This window comes from Pristiophorus japonicus, chromosome 13, assembly GCF_044704955.1.
Source record: "Pristiophorus japonicus isolate sPriJap1 chromosome 13, sPriJap1.hap1, whole genome shotgun sequence".
NCBI classification, from domain to species: domain Eukaryota; kingdom Metazoa; phylum Chordata; class Chondrichthyes; family Pristiophoridae; genus Pristiophorus; species Pristiophorus japonicus.
Window position 1 is genome coordinate 5,846,380 of NC_091989.1, and position 21,239 is coordinate 5,867,618.

Sequence of the window (21,239 nt, forward strand, 5' to 3'; positions counted from 1 at the left end):
GCGGGAACAGGAGCGCGGGTCGGGTCGGGGGTGGGCGGGGGGGGGACCGGAGCGGGAACAGGAGCGCGGGTCGGGTCGGGTCCAGTCGGGGGCGGGGAGCGGGAACAGGAGCGCGGGTCGGGTCAGGTCCAGTCGGGTCGGGTCCAGTCGGAGAGCGGGGAGCGGGTGTCGGGTATGGTCGGGGGGGGGGGGGGGGGGAACGCAGGAGCTGGGTGTGGGAGGAGCCTTATTCACGCAGCCCCAGTGAGGCCATTCAGCCAGAGCTGGGGGCTGCGTGCTTCGGGCCCCTCCCACACAGTTCGGCGCCTGGAGCTACTGCACTTGCGTGCCCACTGTAGCGCGCATGTGCAGAGGTCCCGGCACTGTTTTCAGCGCAGGGACCTGGCTCCGCCGCCCCACAGCTGCGCCGAGGGCCAGAGGACCTGCAGGGAGGTGGAGAATACCGAGGATTTTTTTAGGCGCACTTTGTGGCGCGAAAAACGGGCGTCCAGGTCGGGACTGCGCCGTTCTAGGCGCGTGTGGAAACTTGGGCCCATGATTTCTACTTTTCTTGCATCTCCTTAAAATTAAGGATAGAAATACCAATCTGTGAGTTTGAGAGTTCCGATTTCCTTTATTGTATTAGTATCTTTTGAAAACAATCGTGTTTAAGAATTTAGGCTATCTTGAGAATACAAAAACTGTACTTAGTAACCTCTTTCGTATTAACATGTGGAAAATATAGTGTTGGAATATTTTGGAAAATAATTTTGGAGTTTTATTTTAGGATTAAACTCTTAATCCCCACCCACCCCCGAAAGATAAATTGTAAAATTGGTTAAATTCAACAATGTCCAGAAGTGTTAACCTCTGTATGCGATGGGCTCTATTTTCCTCTTTGTCAATTTTTGGCGTCCAGGTGGATGTATGGACGATTTTTTTTGTGCGCGCGAGGGAAAAATTGGAACTTTCTCCAAAGAATTAATTGAATTTGGCGCAACGCTCTCTGAAGTTAAACCTGGGGGGGGGGGGGGGGCAGAGCTTCAAGTCTGCGCCAAAAACACTCTGGGCCTACGCAAAAAGCTGGAGTTGTCAGGGCAACCAGAGACGCTGAAGCCTGTTCCTGTCTTTGATTCATAATGACATTCACACTGAGGGATCACTTTTACCAAGGCACAGACATCATTAGCAGTTGATCTCTCTCTCTTTCTCTCTCTCTCTCTCTCTCTCTCTCTCTCTCTCTCTCTCTCTCTCTCTCTCTCTCTCTCTCTCTCTCTCTCTTCCCCCCCCCCCCCCCTCACTCTCTCTCTCTCTCTCTCTCTCTCTCCTCCTCCCCCCCCCCCCCCCCCAAACTGCTGCAATCCTCGGCCAAATAGCCCTCCTGTTCCAAGCTTCAACTCGGCGGCGGGGGGGGGGGGTGCGGGGGCAGTCCTTTCAGCCCAAAATCTTCTTCCCTTGCTCCAAAGAGTTCTCTGTGAGGGAAAACAATTTTTTTTTTATTGTGTATTCTTACTGCCTCGCTCCTGTCCTCTTGTGCGCCGCGCCGATTCCTTAAGTTAATGTCCGTTTTTTTTTGCGGGGCTTTTGGGCAATGTGCGCCCGCTGAAAAAAATCCTGGCCAGCCAAAATTGATGAAGTCCACAAAAATGGCGCCCGATCCCATTTTGATTCATGTCTGCGCCAAAAAAATTTCAACTGCTGCGCATGGTCGGCGCCGGCGTCCAAGCGTTGGCAAAAGTTGGAAAGCGAGTATTTCACACCAAGTGCACAATCGTGGCGAAAATAGAGCCCAATAGCTCAGTAGTGTAGCACAGTTGCTTTCATCTTTGATGCAGGCAGCATTTGTCTACTTTATGGAATGTCTAGGGGCATCCATACAGGCAGCTGAATTAAGCTTTGTTGGGGAGGAAGGACTGTGATATGTGACAACTTTTAGCATTTTACTTTGTGAAAATAACTCTGAGCATTTTATTTGCTTAAAATATATTTTGTTTCTCCTAAAATTGAAAATGGCATTGTTTTTCAAGAAATTTGTTAAGTTTCTATGTGATGTGATACTACAATAATAAAACTATAACCCTGTCTCACTTTATGACTGATGCAAAATGACTGTTTTTGAAGCCTACCATTGATCTGAAGCAATTTACTCGCCTCGAACTGATCTTTAGGTTACAGCTAAAAAATCACGAGTGTGCACAAACCCAACCTGTCAGCAATGCCACAGGAGATTCATTAGTATGTATAAGATTGATTTATTCAATAAACCCAGCATTTTCTGATTATAAATATAGTTTTAGGTTTGACTGTAAACCCTTTTTTTTAAACCTTAATATCAGAAAGCTTATTTGAATTTCTGTTTCATAAATATTTTATGACCAAGATAATGCAGGGAGCAAACACATTTTGTAATGTAGGCTACAATGTTGCTAGTCACCAACAACCTATTTCAAATTAGTTTGACAATGCTGATGAAATAACGTTTACTTTTGTAGTCTAAAATATCTACAGGTGCAGAATTAATTTATTACTACAGGTTGCACTTCTCCAGTCCGGGACTCTTTGGTCCGGCAACATCCCTGGTCCGGTATCATTTCTGGCGGTGGTGGGGGGGAGGGGGGGGGTCCTAGGGCTGGTTGCTCCTCTTCTCCCCGCTGCCTCTGGTATTCCCTCCTTGGTTGGGTTGGCTGCTGTGTCCTGGGGCTGGCTGTTCCTCTTCTCCCTGCTGCCTCCGGTGTTCCCTCCTTGGTTGGGTCGGCGCAGAGAGGGAGCAAGGAGCGTGGTAGCTGACTGAGGCGCCGAAGCTGGGCCTGAGAAATGCTGCGCAGTAGACTTCTGCGCATGCGCAGAGCACGGCCGGGTCGTTGTCAGCAGTACCCGCTAAGTCGAGGGTACTGCTGACAACGCGAGGGTCAGCATGATCTCCCGTGGTCTGGAAAATTCTCTGGTCCAGCACCGGCCAGGTCCCAAGGGTGCTGGACTGGAGGGATACAACTGTACTCGGAACAGGTTGGCAGTCGCTGAAAACCTTTAAACAGTTGTCTGAAAAATATTAGCACATTGATATTCAGGAGCAGTCACCGGATACTGTTTAACCTTTGTTTTTATTAGGCTGTAATAAAGCAAAAAAAAGTTGCCTGTTGCTTTGGGAATAGGGCTCGAATGAATCATTGACTGACTTAGTGTCTCATCAACTCTATACAGCAGGTTCAAGAAAGGCTTTAATCAGAGATGATTCCAATTTGTAAAAGCCCAAATTTCTTCATAACTCAGACTTTTGTCATTAGGGATCAGTGTCCTAAAGTTCTTCTCTGCACTGCCTCCCACACTCTCCTTCATGTCACTGGCCAAAATTGAGCACAGTACTTAAGCTGTGGTCTGACCAGTGCATGATGCAGTTTAATGACTGCATTTGACTTGGACTCTTCAGTTTTGGCTGTATAGTTCAGCATTCTATTGGCTTTGTGATTGTTGTGTTGGTTGGACATGTTGAGTGTACCAAGACTCCTAGGTGTCCCTCAACTCCTTTAGCTATTTCAACCCAGTTTGCGGAGCACTTGTCACACCATTTTCCATTCTGTGTACAGTACTTTTACACTTGCCACATTAAATTAAATTTACTGTTATACTGCCCACACATAAAGAAAGAGTTGGATTTATAAAGCGCCTTTCACGACCACCGTATATCATAAAACATTTTACAGCCAATGAAGTACTTTTGGAGTGTAGTCACTGTTGTAATGTGGGAAACATGGCAGCCAATTTACACACAGCAAGTTCCCACAAACAACAATGTGATAATGATCAGAGAATCTGTTTTTGTTAAGTTGATTGAGGGATAAATATTGACCAGGGCACTGGGGAGAACTCCCCTGCTCTTCAAAATCGTGCCATGGAATCTTTTACATCTATATATTGTCCAGTTCACTTTGCAATTTCTGAGCTGTCTCCTTCAATTCCATGGCCCCTCCAGTTTAGCATATTTTGAAAATGAGCCCAGTTTTCATTAAATTTGAGTTTAGATCATTGCGGATTAGAAGCATCGATCCTCAGGCATACAGTTCAGCACCTCCCTGTACTTGGACATAACTCTAACAAGTAGCTGTTGGCCAGCTACTTCCTCATCCATTCCAAAGATTCACCCTGGATCCCAACAGCTTTAAGCTTAAATAATGGTCTTTCATGTGGAACTTTGTCCAATTTGTTTTAACAGCCTAGGTACATTATAGGGCAAGGCTTTCCACAGTACAGTTCCTTGGAGAAATTCAGGACATGGTCAGGCAGGATCTTCTATTCTGAATCCATACTAACAGATAATCCTCAAATTTACTTCAAACAATTAATTCCATTATTTTACACTGAATTCAAGACCAATTGGTCTGCAGTTGCTGGTATCCTTTTAGTATGGGCACCTTGTTGCCTATTTCCAACATATGCCGTTGATCTTTTATGCTCAGTGCTCATTACCTGGTCGCATAGCTTGGCGGTATCAGCAGATTTTATAATCCAGGTGATTTCCCCCTTATAATTAATCCATTTTGTATAACGGCTGTCTTTTATAATGTATTTGTCCTAAATCCAGTATAATTTAACTATATATATTATATCATGTCTGTATAAGACATAGTACCAAATTATAGGGCACTAATGGATATTGTCATTGTGCAGCTTGTTACAAAAATTCATGGCATCAACTTGTAAAATTGCAGCACCTGTTCAGATACATAAACCAAATAACTCGGTTCTTAAATAATGCCTTTAATGAATGCTTGAAGTTGCTTAATAAAGGAGAAAATTGATGTATGGTGGTTGACGCTGCTCCTGCTCTTCCTCCGCGTCTTGCTGCCCAGGAGTTGGTAAGGGCTGGATCCTCAGTAAAGCACACCACCACGAGTCTGGAAACACAGTCTGGGATGAATTGCATACCAGCTCCCGAAGTGTCCAGACAGCGGAAACGTTACTTGAGCACACCAATGATCTGGTCAATGCTATTTCTGGTGGCGGCATAACTGTACTTGTAGGCATGCTCTGCGTCTGCTCAGGTTCCTGACACGAATCATGATCCATGTTGCCAAGTAGCCAACCTCTGACCTGACCGGTTGGAACAAAGATGACGCACGATGGATTAAATATGACTGCTGCCAGGAAACTGGGCACAACCCTGCATGATGCGTTGTCTGTTGTCACAAACAAGCTACACATTCAAGGAATGGTATCTGTTTCTGTTGCGAAAGATGCCAGGCCAGAGATGGTGAGCCGTGAGGGCAATGTGGATGCATTCTCTGGCACTTTGGACCCTGGGGAAGCCTGCAATGCAGACAAAGCATTGTGCTCGCTCGTCCTGCTTTGCACTCTCCATGGAAACTTTGACATATGTGTTTCTCCTGGAGTAGAGAGCCTTGATCACTTCCCTAATACAAGGATGCACAACAAACTCAGATGTCTCTAGCAGCAGCCTGGAACAACCCTGTGGCATAAAAGTTATGTGGCACGGTGATCCTGGCAGTCACAGGCTGTGCTGTCCATGCACTGGTTTCACATGCGTATCACAGATTTCTGCTTGGTGAGGTTAAGGTATAAGAAGTGCTTCCTGATGACTTGCTGTGAATATGGCCTCCTGTATAGTGTGTTCCTCCTCCCTCTTCTCCCAGCTACTCCTACACACTCGTATCTCTGCTCCTCCTCCTGCCCCAAAGGCAACAATACCTGGATAAGTGCTCATGGTAAAAGTGAAGTCCCACATAGTTTTGATGCACTTTCACATAGTGAGCTGTATAGTTTGGCCACCAACATTTTGAAAATTTATAAAACTCGGGTGTGAGTGCACTCTTGTTTCAGATACCTATTTCTTTTGGCTATTAAATCTAGTGTAAAACCATTTTCAAATGAAACTGCTTAGTTCACTACTAGAACTGACTTCTTTCGGGGGACCTGCTAAGGACAGTAGATGTTTGGAGCATTTGTTTGCATTGACTGCTTTACATACTTTTTGCACCATGGAATTTTTTTAGTGCAAAAAGTACTTGTGATAAATTATCCATAATAATTAAATTGCAATATTTGAAAAAGCAATAATGAGTATGCTAGTCATCAGAAGTCTGAGGCCTTTGTCCAAATTCTAATTCAACTTTAGCACAAATAGTCATTAACTAATAGTAAGTATACATTTACATGAATTTTAATTAGGATTCGCATTCTCCAGATCATAATTTTTGGTCTTCATTTAATGTTCGGATAAGGGCTAATCCATTTTTTGTAATTGGGTTTTCCTTTCGGAGAATCCTTTTGATATTTCATATTCCTTACCCATACCTGTGTTCTGACCCTTGTTTTTCCCTCCTTCCCTCGATTTTTACAGGGTCGTATTGCTTGTGCCAATGTTCTAAGTGATCTTTATGCCATGGGTGTCACAGAGTGTGACAATATGTTGATGCTGCTTGGAGTCAGCAGTAAAATGACAGATAAGGTAAGCTACAATATTAACAAAGGCATCCAAATCATGCTTGTGACGCATCTTAAAAACAAATCACATAATTCAAAATCCAGTGTAATTGCAGATAAAATTTTTTTAAAGCTATCACTAAATTTCGTTTTGCTTCCAATATGAACAGAATTCTGCAGTGAAAACTAACGTATGTAACATTAGAAATAAAAAACTGCAAGTGTTAAATTTGTAAACCGAAATGCTGGAAACATGTGGGTCAGTTAGCCACTGAGGCAAACGGGCAACCAACACTTTGAGCTTGTACACTTCTTACTTTTTAGCTCTGAAGAAGGCTCGGAGTCCAAATGACCAATTGTTCTCTCCGCAGATGCTGACGGGCCCGCTGTGCGTTTCCAGTATTTTTTGTTTGCCGAGTCCTGTTAAAAAGATGTTCAGACTCCAGTGCAATATAAAATTTATCGTGCAATGTGAATGAGACCAGAATTACACACTCCAGGCTCAAACTGAATTCACAATACTACACCACGTTATACATTAGTGCCACATTGGAGAGTGTGCTGCATGTCATTGAAGAGGAAAGATTGCTGGCTAAGTTGGTAGAGCAGTTTGGCAATTTAAAAAGAAAAAACTCTCTAAAAGTATGTAATTATATAGTATATTGTTCATAATAGTCATTCGTGAAAGATATAACACCGTGTGACTCTCTGGGTTGTAGGTTTAATTTATGGTCATTTGAGGGGATAATGAGTAGAGGCTGGGTTCTTCCCCATGAGAGAACCGATTCCAGGCCACTCTTGTACACATTTAAGCACATTTCAAGGTAAATTTGCCGTCGGGCACATTCCTCCATTGTCTTGACCAGAGTCTGGACATCAAAAGCTGTGGAGCAAGATAAAAAGTTATTACATGGCAAAACAAACATGTGAATTTAATACTGCATCCCATTTATACTGCTGTACAGTTCCTTGGAGGCTAGTAGTTCTCTGATAATTTGCCGTGTTTTTTTTTGAAAGCCTAGGCACTGAACACTGGCAGACTAGTTAAGTGTTCTAGCAGCGGAATGTAATATTGGCATCAGATGATGTCCGCATTGATATACTTATCAGCAGGGGACGATAAACAGGATTTGGGAGTAGGGGGCCCTGGTTCCAATTAGTTTGTTTGTTTCCCCCTTCCGCCATTGTGTATGCTTAAGTCAGCTACTTCAGCACAGGATAGAGATCAAATCTGAGATCTTCCTGGTCCAAATGGCTCAGTACCAATTTGGCAGAGCTATGCTGCTGGGATATTTTCAAGATGGTAGCCAGCTACACTTGGAGAAAGAGATGGTTCACTTGAAGTGGCTATAGCTCACCTTTACACGAATGGAGGCTTGAGTTGGAATCTCGCCAGAGCCTTGAAAATATCTAATGCCTGGAATGGGCATCCAGTAAAGTAGTAAAGACAGAGATTCTGGTCTCATTCATGAGGCATTTGGATGCTGTGATGTTTGGAATAGTGGCTCCACTGGAAGGATGAGATAGGTGATCTGAACCCTGGGGAATTGAAGTGCAGAAATTGCCATTAAAACTAGATAGAAATTTATTACTAATTTAACATCTGGTTTATTTTGTGAGTGAGAAATACAGTTGTAACGCTTAAATGACCCATGTCTCCACTTGATATTCCATTGTTCCCTACTGTGTATTCTCAGGAATAATGAATAATTTTATGCCCTTTTGAACATGACAGTATCATTCCTTTGGATTAAAGTGCGTAGACGTTTAGGATTAGAAAACCCCCATTAAACTACATGCTGTAAATGCTCAGTGCAAAATTTTATCACTTAAGTACAGTACAAACTTCAAGCCACTATCCAGGTGCAGCACTGTGTATTGATAATGAAGACCTGTAGTATTAGAATTCTAAATTTGTGGTATTTTCTCTCTCGGGGAATTATTGGTAGTATCCATTGATTGTTTGGTTTTCATGTGCTCCCTTGCCAGCATCCGTCTAGTAAGTATTCCAGAAACTGTATACAATTGCTAATGGGAGGGAGTGTGGACTGGGTCTACCTGTATCTTAGTGTGGGTTGGTTTAGCTCAGCATCAAAAGCAATATAATTTGGATACCGATATAAAACTTTTAGCAGTGATGAGCAGGTGCCAGTGGTTATTTCATTAACCTTTCCCCCCCCCACCCCGGATTCAAGTCCAGTCCAATCTAATGGGTGAAAATCTCTTCTCGCTGCTAATGGTAGCCAGGGATGCTATGTGAAATGGATTGAGGCAACTTGAGCCAAGATTTTAATTGTTATGCACAGCACAAAACTGCTAACTGGCACAATTGCAAACTTATTTAGAGGCCATGTGGATGCTTTGTGTGAAAAGTGAAACAATTCACATATGAACTATATGCATGTTGAAGGTTTCCGTGGACTGCTTGGATGCAACCATCGAGCCTTGCGGGCAACATATAGAACATAGGAATAGGAGGAGGCCATTCAGCCCCTTGAGCATGTTTCCACCATTCACTGAGATCATGGCTGATCTGCGACCTAGCTCCACGTACCCGCCTTTGGCCCATATCCCTTGATACCTCTATCAATTTCTATGATTTAAAATTGACAATTGATCTAGCATAAATTGCTGTTTGCAGAAGAGAGTTCCAAACTTCTACCACTCCTGAAATGTCTGGCTCTAATTTCTGGACTATGCCCCCTAATCCTAGAATCCCCAATCAGCAGAACTAGTTTCTTTCTATCCACCCTATCTGTTCCCCTTTATCCTGAAAATTTTGATCAGATCACCCTTTAACCATCTAAATTATAGGGAATAAAACCCTAATTTGTGTAATCTCTCCTTGAAATTTAACTCTTGGAGTCCGGGTGTCATTCTGGTAAACCTACGCTGCACTTCCTCCAAGGCCAATATATCCTCCCTAAGGTGTGGTGCCCAGAACGGCTCACAGTTCTCCAGCTGTGGTCTAACCAGGGCTTTGTATAGCTGCAGCATAACTTCTACCCCCTTGTATTCAAGTCCTCTCGATATAAAGGCCAGCATTCCATTAGCCTTTTTGATTAATTTCTGTACCTGTTCATGATATTTTAATGATATATGTACCTGGAGACCCCCCTCCCCTCCCCCTCCCCCCCCAAAAGTCTTTTTGGACAGCCACTGTTTTTAGCTTTTCACCATTTGGAAAGTACCCTGTTCTATCCTTTTTAAGTCCAAAGTGAATGAGCTCACATTTGCTAATATTGAAATCCTTATTATTGGTTAACCCTTGCCACTGGACCAAGACCTAGCTCTGTCAAGCCCGTGTGGTGGCTGGTGTGCAATGGCCACCACACATGAAAAAAATCCATGCTTAGGCATCTTCCACCCTTGAGGATGTAGTTTGGGTTTTTCATTCGAAACACCTGTGAACTCATCCTTTTTTGGTGTGGAAGCAAGTCATCCTCGTTCCAAGGTACCACCTGTGATGATGATATTGACATCCATTTGCCGCAGTTTTTCCCATTCACTTAATCTGTCGATATCCTTTTGTAATTTTATGTTTTCATCTACAATGCCGCCTATCTTTTTGTATCATCAGCAAATTTAGATATATGGCTTTCTATCCCATCATCTAAGTCGTTATGAAATATTGTGAATAGTTGAAGCCCTGCAGGACACCACTAGTCACATCCTGTCAAGTAGAGAACCTGCCCATTATCCCCACTGGCTGAGCGGCAGGAGATAGGCAATTTCCGAATCAGGTCAATCATTTGCCTTCAATTCCATGGGATTCTACGTTAGTTAACGGTCTCTTAATGTGGGACTTTATCAAATGCCTTCTGGAAGTCCATATAAATAACATCCATAGACATTCCCTGTCCGCTACTTTAGTCACCTCAAAAAATGTAATCAGGTTTGTCAGGCATGGCCTACCTTGCACAAATCCATGCTGGTGTTCCTTGATCAACTGAAAATGTTCAAGGTGTTCAGTCAACCTATACTTAATTATAGACTCTAGCAATTTCCCCACAACAGATGTTAGGCTAACTGGTCTATAATTCCCTGGTTTCCCTCTCTTCCCGTTCTTAACTGGCGGAGTGACATGCGCAAATTTCCAATCGAAAGGAACGGTTCCTGAATCGAGAGAATTTGGAAGATTATAGTTAGGGCATCTGCAATGTGCTCACCTATTTCCTTTAAATCCCTGGAATGGAAACCATCTGGCCCTGGGGATTTGTCACTCTTTAGTGCCATTATTTTCTTCATTACTGTTGTTTTACTTGCATTAATTTTATTGAGTCCTTGTCCCTGATTCAATATTCATTTTCCTTGGGTTTTGCAGCATGCTATCCTTTTCCTCTACTGTGAATACATAAGCAGGAATAGGCCATACGGCCCCTCGAGCCTGCTCCGTCATTTAAATATGATCATGGCTGATCCGATCATTGACTCAGGTCCACTTCCCTGCCCGCTCCCCATAACCCCTTATTCCCTTATTGGTTATTGCAAAGTAATCATTCAACATGTCCACCATTTTGTTAGTATGTTTCTTTTAATTTGCATATATCTGAAACTGCAGATATTAACGGATCTTGGTGTTCTGACTGAGGCTTAAAACTGATTAGGCAGTGCAACCAAGAACAGCCCTTTTCAAATCCTCAGACCCATGGAATTCAAATAGAATGAGTAAAAAATAGATTGGAGTTGCCTTGGTTTCATGGATTGTCAGAACCCACTGGCTACGTGCTGGCTATAGCCAAGGTTTGGGCACCTCCGCAGTGGGATGTGCTTTTGTGAGGTGGTCGAGAGTATAGCGGGAGATTTACTCTGCATCTGACCTGATCCGAATTAATGACTTGCTTGTCTTAATAAACTTACTGTTTAATTTAAAGCTGGTGGTTTTTAAAAGATAAATAGAAAATAATCTCAATTTGACTTTTTTTTTAAAGTAAGTGCAGTTTGATGCAACCCAGAGGCAGTGAGTTCAAATTCCATCACGGCAAATTGTGAAATGGAATTCAATAAAACTGACGGTAATTTGTGGGCTAGGACCAGAAAATGACAATGAAAGCTGCTGGGTGTTGTAAACTCAACTGGTTCACGAATGTCCTTCAGGGAAGGGAACCCGACACCCTTGCCCAGTGTGTGAAGTGCACTTGACTCCAGTCCCACTCTGTGGTTGACTTTTCATGGCCTCAGGGCAACTAGGGATGGAAAATAAATATTGGCTTGCCAGTGTCGCACACATCCCAAGAAGTTTAAAAAGAGCAGAATTCAGTTGATGGGTATGCAGCTAAATTTTACAATGGCTTGTACAGCAGTTTCTAAAGTTTTATCAGCTGAAACTGACTTTTAAAAATCTTCAAATAATTTAAAAGTCTAATTGTGTTTTACATACAGGAGCGGGACAAAGTAATGCCACTAATAATACAGGGTTTTAAAGATGCAGCCGATGAGGCAGGTACATCAGTTACTGGTGGACAAACGGTATTAAACCCATGGATCATTTTAGGAGGTGTGGCCACGACAGTCTGCCAACCGAATGAATTCATTATGTAAGTTTAATCCTTGGTGTATACAATTATTGTAACATAAATATGGTTTTGAATATATAGTGGATTAAAGATTATGGGCATTTTTTGTGTTGTACGGAAGAAAAGCTTGCACATGCCTGAAATTCAGAGACTCTTCATTTGAAGTTTCTTCTGAATTTAGTCATGGGTTTATGAGGAGTTGACTATAAACTAAAGAGGGTGGGAGCTAATGGATGTGGATCCACAGAATAAGAGTTTGCGCTGCTATTTTCACTCCCAACAGATCTGTTAACCTGTGTAACTCATTGCAACCCAGAACAAAGTAGAGAACCTTTCCAGTCACTACAAGGGCCACACTCGAATTGACGCAAGATGTTGGTCACAATATCACAATAAAAATTGTCAAATGGACCCAAAACTTGTATTCCACACAATTAACGTTCAGGTCCCCACTAAAGGAAAAATAGCCGTGGAAAATCAGCTGACAGGTTTGTTCCATGTGACAGTATTGGTTCCTTGCTTGTAGTAGTTAGACATACACAACTGGACGAAACTTCACATATTTATTTCTTCCCACTGCAAATTGGTAAGTATCGTTTATCTCAAAATGCAACTGAGGTGTTAAAAAGAGGGCAGATTCCTGTTTTGAATAAGATTCACACATTTTGCAGATCCAGTGTCATTAACCATTCCTGACTACAGTTTGTTTGATTTCTGTAAATATTGTAATTCCTGTGCTCGAAGAACAGTAGACTGACTCTGAATTGAAAGTGATTCCCTGGCAGTTTTAAGTTACTGGTGACATTTGTTTAAAAAAAATAAAATAATGAAATCTCTTGCTACCCTGTTCCCTATACATGTTGCTTCATGCTCAAAGATTTGTCTTAATAGAGTGGTCAGGCAAGCTGCTTCCATTGAATGGTTCCCTGAACTGGCTTTTTGGAGTATGGATCTTTGTTCAGCACCTCCTTCAATCATTATAGTTGAGATGGAGAGCTCGCCACTTGGCATTTATGAGTGTGACCCTGAGTCATGCCACCCTGACGTGCGGTTTTTTGAATACCGACTGCCCTACGATATATTTAGTTCTTTTTAATGGTAGTAAGGAGTATGTATTGAGAATCCTAAACTTGATCGCTTCTGGCTACTCAAAAATATTGTTTTATTTTCCCCCCCAAAAACCTTTGAAACCAATAGAGGAAAGTGACAATTCGTTGACCCGTTTACATTTTTTAAAACTCCCTTGCCTTTTTGGAAAAAACATAACTTTTTACGGAATTTAATCTGCGGGAATTCTTGTAGTTTTGACAGGATGAGCATTCAAAGTACACAGAGCACAAAGCTTTGTCTTTTGAACCATAAAATTTCAAGAGGCACAGGTTGCTGCAAATTTGTGAAATCAAGATTCCTTTTTTGTGCCTCAAGTTGCAATGCTCTTTTTTTTAGATTGAAAATTCAGCACAATAGTAATTTGCCCAGAATGCTATAATTGGACACATGTTGTTTGTGTACTCCCATTTGTTAGTAGTTATGTTTGCCTTCAGTTTAGAAAGAATCGCTACTCAAAATATTGACATGATCTAAATGGCATTTCTAACTGTGCTAGGTTTGGATTTAAATGAATGCTGTGTGTAAGTAAAAGCTCATGATTCCAATTTGAGCTTCATTGACCAGGAAACACTTCATTTTCAGTACTGTATAAATACACACCTTCTGAAGACTGTTGTAGGGCACTTTCTCTGATGTCTGTCTATGCACAAACACTCGAGTGCACTGACCAGAGAGCTGGTGTTTGCATAAATACTTTGCATAGAGCTGATGTCATGAGATGGCTTGCGTTTGTACTGTTGGAAAGATTGTGTACATTTTTGACTTCAAAAACAACATTTGATTTAGTTGATTCGCATTAATATAGTAGGGTGACGATTTTGTATTGGATCCACACACTTTATGGTGTGTTATGCCAAATACGTGGCTTGAGCATTGGTGCAAGAGGGAGGGATTCAAATTCCTGGGACATTGGAACCAGTTCTGGGGGAAGTGGGACCTGTACAAAAGGGACGGTCTGCACTTGGGCAGGACTGGAACTGATATTCTGGGGGTAACATTTGCTAATGCAGTTCGGGAGTGTTTAAACTAATATGGCAGGGGGATGGGAACCAATGCAGGGAGACAGGGCGAAGCAATCTGGAGTCCGAAACAGATGGTAGAAAGGTAAAAAGCAATAGTGGAAGGCCGAGTAAACAAAGGCAAGAAACAAAAAGGGCCACACTACATCATAATTCTAAAAGGACAAAGGGTGTTTAAAAAAACAAGCCTGAAGGCTTTGTGTCTTAATGCAAGGAGTATCCATAATAAGGTGGATGAATTAACTGCAAATAGATGTTAACAGATATGATGTGATTGGGATTACAGAGCTGTGGCTCCAGGATGATCAGGGCTGGGAACTCAACATCCAAGGGTATTCAACATTTAGGAAGGATAGAATAAAAGGAAAAGGAGGTGGGGTAGCTTTGCTGGTTAAAGAGGAGATTTGCAATAGTTAGGAAGGACATTAGCTTGGATGATGTGGCATCTATATGGGTAGAGCTGCAGAACACCAAAGGGCAAAAAACGTTAGTGGGAGTTGTGTACAGACCTCCAAACAGTAGTAGTGATGTTGGGGAGGGCATCAAACAGGAAATTAGGGGTGCATGCAATAAAGGTGCAGCAGTTATCATGGGTGACTTTAATATGCATATAGATTGGGCTAACCAAACTGGAAGCAATACGGTGGAGGAGGATTTGCTGGAGTGCACAAGGGATGGTTTTCTAGACCAATATGTCGAGGAACCAACTAGGGGGGAGGCCATCTTAGACTGGGTGTTGTGTAATGAGAGAGGATTAATTAGCAATCTCGTTGTGCGAGGCCCCTTGGGGAAGAGTGACCATAATATGGTGGAATTCTACATTAGGATGGAGAATGAAACAGCTAATTCAGAGACCATGGTCCAGAACTTAAAGAAGGGTAACTTTGAAGGTATGAGGCGTGAATTGGCTAGGATAGAGTAGTGAATGATACTTAAGGGGTTGACAGTGGATGGGCAATGGCAGACATTTAGAGACCGCATGGATGAACTACAACAATTGTACATCCCTGTCTGGCGTAAAAATAAAAAAGGGAAGGTGGCTCAACCGTGGCTATCAAGGGAAATCAGGGATAGTATTAAAGCCAAGGAAGTGGCATACAAATTGGCCAGAAATAGCAGCGAATCCGGGGACTGGGAGAAATTTAGAACTCAGCAGAGGAGGACAAAGGGTTTGATTAGGGCAGGGAAAATAGAGTATGAGAGGAAGCTTGCAGGGAACATTAAGACGGACTGCAAAAGCTTCTATAGATATGTAAAGAGAAAAAGGTTAGTAAAGACAAACGTAGGTCCCCAGCAGTCAGAATCAGGGGAAGTTATAATGGGGAACAAAGAAATGGCAGACCAATTGAACAAGTACTTTGGTTCGGTATTCACTAAGGAGGACACAAACAACCTTCCGCATATAAAAGGGGTCAGAGGGTCTAGTAAGAAGGAGGAACTGAGGAATCCTTATTAGTTGGGAAATTGTGTTGGGGAAATTGATGGGATTGAAGGCTGATAAATCCCCAGGGCGTGATGGACTGCATCCCAGAGTACTTAAGGAGGTGGCCTTGGAAATAGCTGATGCATTGACAGTCATTTTCCAACATTCCATTGACTTTGGATCAGTTCCGATGGAGTGGAGGGTAGCCAATGTAACCCCACTTTTTAAAAAAGGAGGGAGAGAGAAAACACGGATTTATAGACCGGTCAGCCTGACATCGGTAGTGGGTAAAATGATGGAATCAATTATTAAGAATGTCATAGCAGCGCATTTGGAAAGAAGTGACATGATAGGTCCAAGTCAGCATGGATTTGTGAAAGGGAAATCATGCTTGACAAATCTTCTGGAATTTTTTGAGGATGTTTCCAGTAGAGTGGACAAGGGAGAACCAGTTAATGTGGTGTATTTGGACTTTCAGAAGGCTTTCGACAAGGTCCCACACAAGAGATTAATGTGCAAAGTTAAAGCACATGGGATTGGGGGTAGTGTGCTGACGTGGATTGACAACTGGTTGGCAGACAGGAAGCAAAGAGTAGGAGTAAATGGGTACTTTTCAGAATGACAGGCAGTGACTAGTGGGGTACCGCAAGGTTCTGTTCTGGGGCCCTAGCTGTTTACATTGTACATTAATGATTTAGACGAGGGGATTAAATGTAGTATCTCCAAATTTGCAGATGACATTAAGTTGGGTGGCAGTGTGAGCTGCGAGGAGGATGCTATGAGGCTGCAGAGTGACTTGGGTAGGTTAGGTGAGTGGGCAGATAAAGTATAATGTGGATAAATGTGAGGTTATCCACTTTGGTGGTAAAAACAGAGACAGACTATTATCTGAATGGTGACAGATTAGGAAAAGGGGAGGTGCAACGAGACCTGGGTGTCATGGTACATCAGTCATTGAAAGTTGGCATGCAGGCACAGCAGGCGGTTAAGAAAGCATATGGCATGTTGGCCTTCATAGCGAGGGGATTTGAGTACAGGGGCAGGGAGATGTTACTACAGTTGTACAGGGCCTTGGTGAGGCCACACCTGGAGTATTGTGTACAGTTTTGGTCTCCTAACTTGAGGAAGGACATTCTTGCTATTGAGGGAGTGCAGCGAAGGTTCACCAGACTGATTCCTGGGATGGAGGGATTGACATATCAAGGAAGACTGGATCAACTGGGCTTGTATTCACTGGAGTTCAGAAGAATGAGAGGGGATCTCATAGAAACGTTTAAAATTCTGACGGGTTTAGATAGGTTAGATGCAGGAAGAATGTTCCCAATATTGGGGAAGTCCAGAACCAGGATTCACAGTCTAAGGATAAGGGGTAAGCCATTTGGGACCGAGATGAGGGGAAACTTCTTCACACAGAGTGGTGAACCTGTGGAATTGTCTACCACAGAAAATTGTTGAGGCCAATTCACTAAATATATTCAAAAAGGAGTTAGATGAAGTCCTTACTGCGAGAGGGATCAAGGGGTATGGCAACAAAGCAGGAATGGGGTACTGAAGTTGCATGTTCAACCATGATCTCATTGAATGGCGGTGCTGGCTCGAAGGGCCGAATGGCCTACTCCTGCACCTATTTTCTATGTTTCTATGTTTCATATGTTAACTGCCTCTTGTAGTATATGCAGCAATAGACCTTGTCCTTTCACACTACAAAACATTTGTACACGTTTTATTTTCAAGGGCTTGAATTTTAGCGCTCTACTTTGGGGAATTTAAGCTTTAACATAGTACCGGCTTTAACTAGTCATCAAAGGTAGGCAATTGCCATTTGATCCTTTCAGTCAAAACTATAATGAGCAATAAGCACAAAGGACTTTTCATTTGAGCAAGCCATGAAAGAAATCTGTTGAAATAACAGATCGCTGCTTACTTTTGGTGTTTTTCTCTTCCCTTCTCAAAGTGCCTGGCCACTCTCCAGCTCAGGAGAAATTATACCCTTGCCATGTTAGGAATTACTTGCGCCATGTCATGACACACAATCTTGGAGCACCAGAGTACTATGTCGCCCTCTGCTGCTGTACTTTTGATATTTATACCATTTTTTTGACCATATGTTAATGTATAGTTTTAAAATATATGCACGATTTCATTTGGCTTCCTTGTGACTCTGAGTAGTTGAGCCATATAGACCAAGAAGGTCCTAAATTTAATCTTGTCTGTGCTGAGGTTGCTGATCGCAGTCACAATGCCACAGAGTCCAGATATTAAGAATAAAATTGGCCATGGTGATTGCTCCCGAGGGTGATACCAAGCTTGGCTCTTGTGCACCCTGTGGTAAAATCGCCCAACAACCCCTCAAGGCTTGCATCTGAATAATGGCTATTTGGGCAAGGTATGGGAGGCTGTGAAACCAAGCCCAACAAGGAGTCATTACCATCAGGAGCAATGAGGAGGAAATTGTGGAGAGGAAAAATAATTATTGGCTATTTTTTTTTCTTGTATGGAAAAGACATCTACCTTCTGCTTAGAACTTGTGCATCAGGTTATTTTATTTTCTTGCGGTCCAGGGATAAGTTTTGCAAAATCGAATGCTGCTGATGGGGATGAATTTTTAAACATTCCCCACTACTTGTTTCTTCAATCCCTGATCGACACCTCTAGTTTTGCAAAGCACTATGCAACTATTTCCAACCTTGGCGCATCATCGTTTGGATAACATTTAAACAAATTAATGTTTAATTACAATATTTATTATTATACAGTGCAATTCACCAACGAATTATTCATGGAGGAGCCATGTCTGAATACTGGCGGGGAACACAAGATTTATACCCTAGTATCTGATGCAAAACATACCCTCTATTATTCATGAGTCCTGCATATGCTTGTCTGCGATTTTTCAGTTTGACTTTACCTCTTTAAAGTAAATAAGAAATAGGAGCATGAGTCGGCCACCTGGCCCCTCGAGCCTGCTCCGCCATTTAATAAGCTCATGGCTGATCTGATCTTGGGCTCAGCTCCACTTCCCTGCCTGCTCCCCATAACCCTTCACTCCCTTATCATTCAAAAATGTGTCTATCTCCATCTTAAATATATTCAATGATTCCGCCTCCACTGATTTTTTTTTGCCGTCCAGTGAATTTTTTGACGCCAAAGCTCAGTCTCCAAAGATTCCCCAATGCCGGGGCGCCGGCGTCTATTACCAGCGTCAGAATGTTTGGTGCCAAATATTCTGGCACTTGTGTACCTGTAAAAGAAGATTCTGCACCATTTCTTTACATAAAGCAAGCTTTCCCCACCAACAAAATTTTAAAAACCGGCCAGAGACCCTCGAAGCACGAAGCACTGTAGAAAAAAACCCTTACCTGAGAATCCTCGTTGGCCCACTGCTATCCCTGGCCGAAGGGACTTCCATTTATCTTACAATTAAACTTTAAGGTAATTTAAAAAACACATTTTAACTAAGAGTATAAAATTAAAAAATTAATATAAACTTACCCATACTGATGTGCCTGCGATGAAAAAAGAATGATGGCAAAAAAAAATTACATTTTTCCATCGATGTCCTCACGGCCCAAAATACTCCAGATAGTTGAGGGAAAATATTATAAACTTCCAAAAATGAAGAATCAGCATACCAATCCTCCTCCTCTTCTGGCATCCAGTACAGCCTTCTCCCCACTCCTGGACGTTGAATGCAGCCGCTGCTAACCCCCAGCCAAAGGTCCTCCACCCATGAGGCCCGCTACTAGCCCAGGCCGAAGGTCTGCACACAAAGGACAGTGCAAGACACTCCAGGCTCAAAAGCAAGCAGCAGTCATCTCTATTAAAGGTGAAACATTACATTGGAAAAAAAAAAATAATCCCACCACAAATCTTTTAGGTTTTTATGGGGTATTGGAGTGCTTAAGATGAAATTAAATAATTTATATTAAATGTTACCACCACAAATCTTTTATGTTTCAAAGGAGTGTTGGAGTGCTTAGATGGACATTACATAATGGTTATTAAATATTCCCACCACAAATTTTGTAAGTTTTAATGGAGTCTCGGAGTGTTGGAGTGCTTAGGTGGACAATAATACTAAGTTGTTCATGGATCCAGACTGGGTGAGGGTCACTGATATATGCACCATAATCTTTCGTTGCATGCATCAGTGACCCAGAGCAAGGCAGGATCCATGAACACCTTAGTACTGGAACCTGCCCCTGTATCATTTAAATCAATAGGTTGCAAAGGGTGAGGCCATTTTACACTTTGAGTCAGGTTATCCTGCAATATTTATTAGTGCAGCATTAAAAAATGGTGCAGGAGTCAGGTTAAAAGTCCAAAATTAAAATGTTTATTAAACATTTGTACAGCACAGTTGTAATTAGCTTGACTTTACTTATGTTTAAACCTTCATAATTTTAAAAACTTTATTCAAAGCCATGGCAAACTACAAAGAACAATCAACTAAAGCAACCAAAAAACAAACCAGACATCTATCCTCCTCCTTAGCACTGTGCGCCAATCCTGCCCCAGTAGATGTCGCTACCCCTGTGCGTGCCCGTAGTTGCAGGCTTCTGCTTCCTTGCCCCGCCGTACCCCCAGGTGTATTCTGTTTCTTTTCCGGCGCGGCATTTCTTGATACTGGGCTACAACAGGGACAGAGCCAAAATGTGTCATAGTGGAATGACCAGATTCTCCTCGTAGTCAACCTCATCCTCCGGATCAACCCTTGAATTTGGTGCAGAGTGGAAAGCACTTCTTGCATTAAGGACAGCCTGGGTAAGCCCCCCCTATTGCCAATACTACCTCGGTCACCCGTCCCAAGAGTCTTTCAGCCTGTAATGACAGTCCCCCCAACTCTGCCATCACCCCACCAAAGGTTTCCAGGAGCAATCAAGATTGTTGGATGTTCTCCCCACTCACCCCCATAAGATGTCCTATGATCTCAGAGTCCAGTGTTTCTACATCAGGTCTGGAGTTCGCCCTCCTATGACGTCTCGCAGGTGTGGCTTGCTGCGACACACTTGTACCCGCAGCCTCAGACATCACACCTAGAAAAGTCCTCTTGCTTGATTCGCTCATGTAAGGGCTTGGAATCCTCGAGGGGTTCAGCACCTCCAAATCCAGGGTAACCATCTCGTCGTCTCTGACTTCTTGTTGCCCATCATTGTCCTGAGTTGGAATATCTGCTGTAGCGTTTTCTTGAACATTCTCTCCTTCAACTTCAGGTGCACCTTCTGTCTCCTCCTGATACTCAACCTCTGTGAAACAAAAGATAGATGCTTGGTTAGCACCATTGAGGAAGGAGAAGCGTAGGAAGCACATGCATGATGTAACATTTAGCCAACCCAGACTGCAATTTGCAGGGCTTGCCCTCTGTTGGAAAACCGGGCCCAGCTTCCGCATTGATTGTTGGTCATCTCCTATGGCATTTAATCATTGACGCTTGGCGGACCTCCCCCAGTTTGTGACCGTTCTCGGTTCATCTGTGACACCATCTTCTGCAAAGATGCAAATGGAACTTTTTAAAGAGTGGGTCCTTCTGAACACGCACACGGATCACATTTACAGATGTTATTGCGGTGCATAAATATACATACATTTATTTGGGCTTTAAAATATAAGTTTTAATGTATTACAGTCACTGCTTGTCCGAGGTCCTGCCACTTTTTCAGCTGTGCACCGGTTCTCGGGGTCATGGACACTCCATTAAACTCGACTGCGACCTGGTCCCAAACGTTTGCAAGTGCAGACGGTTTAAGCTTATTT

General features: G+C 42.7%; 1 protein-coding gene across 1 annotated transcript in view; it reads left to right on the forward strand.

Moving 5' to 3' along the window:
- sephs1 (selenophosphate synthetase 1) overlaps positions 1-21,239 on the forward strand; it is a 68,555-nt gene that overhangs the window by 33,795 nt on the left and 13,521 nt on the right. Inside the window, exons 3-4 of the mRNA XM_070897094.1 lie at positions 6,335-6,442; positions 11,800-11,954. Coding sequence (XP_070753195.1) covers positions 6,335-6,442; positions 11,800-11,954 — 263 coding nt within the window. The remainder of the gene's footprint in view (positions 1-6,334; positions 6,443-11,799; positions 11,955-21,239) is intronic.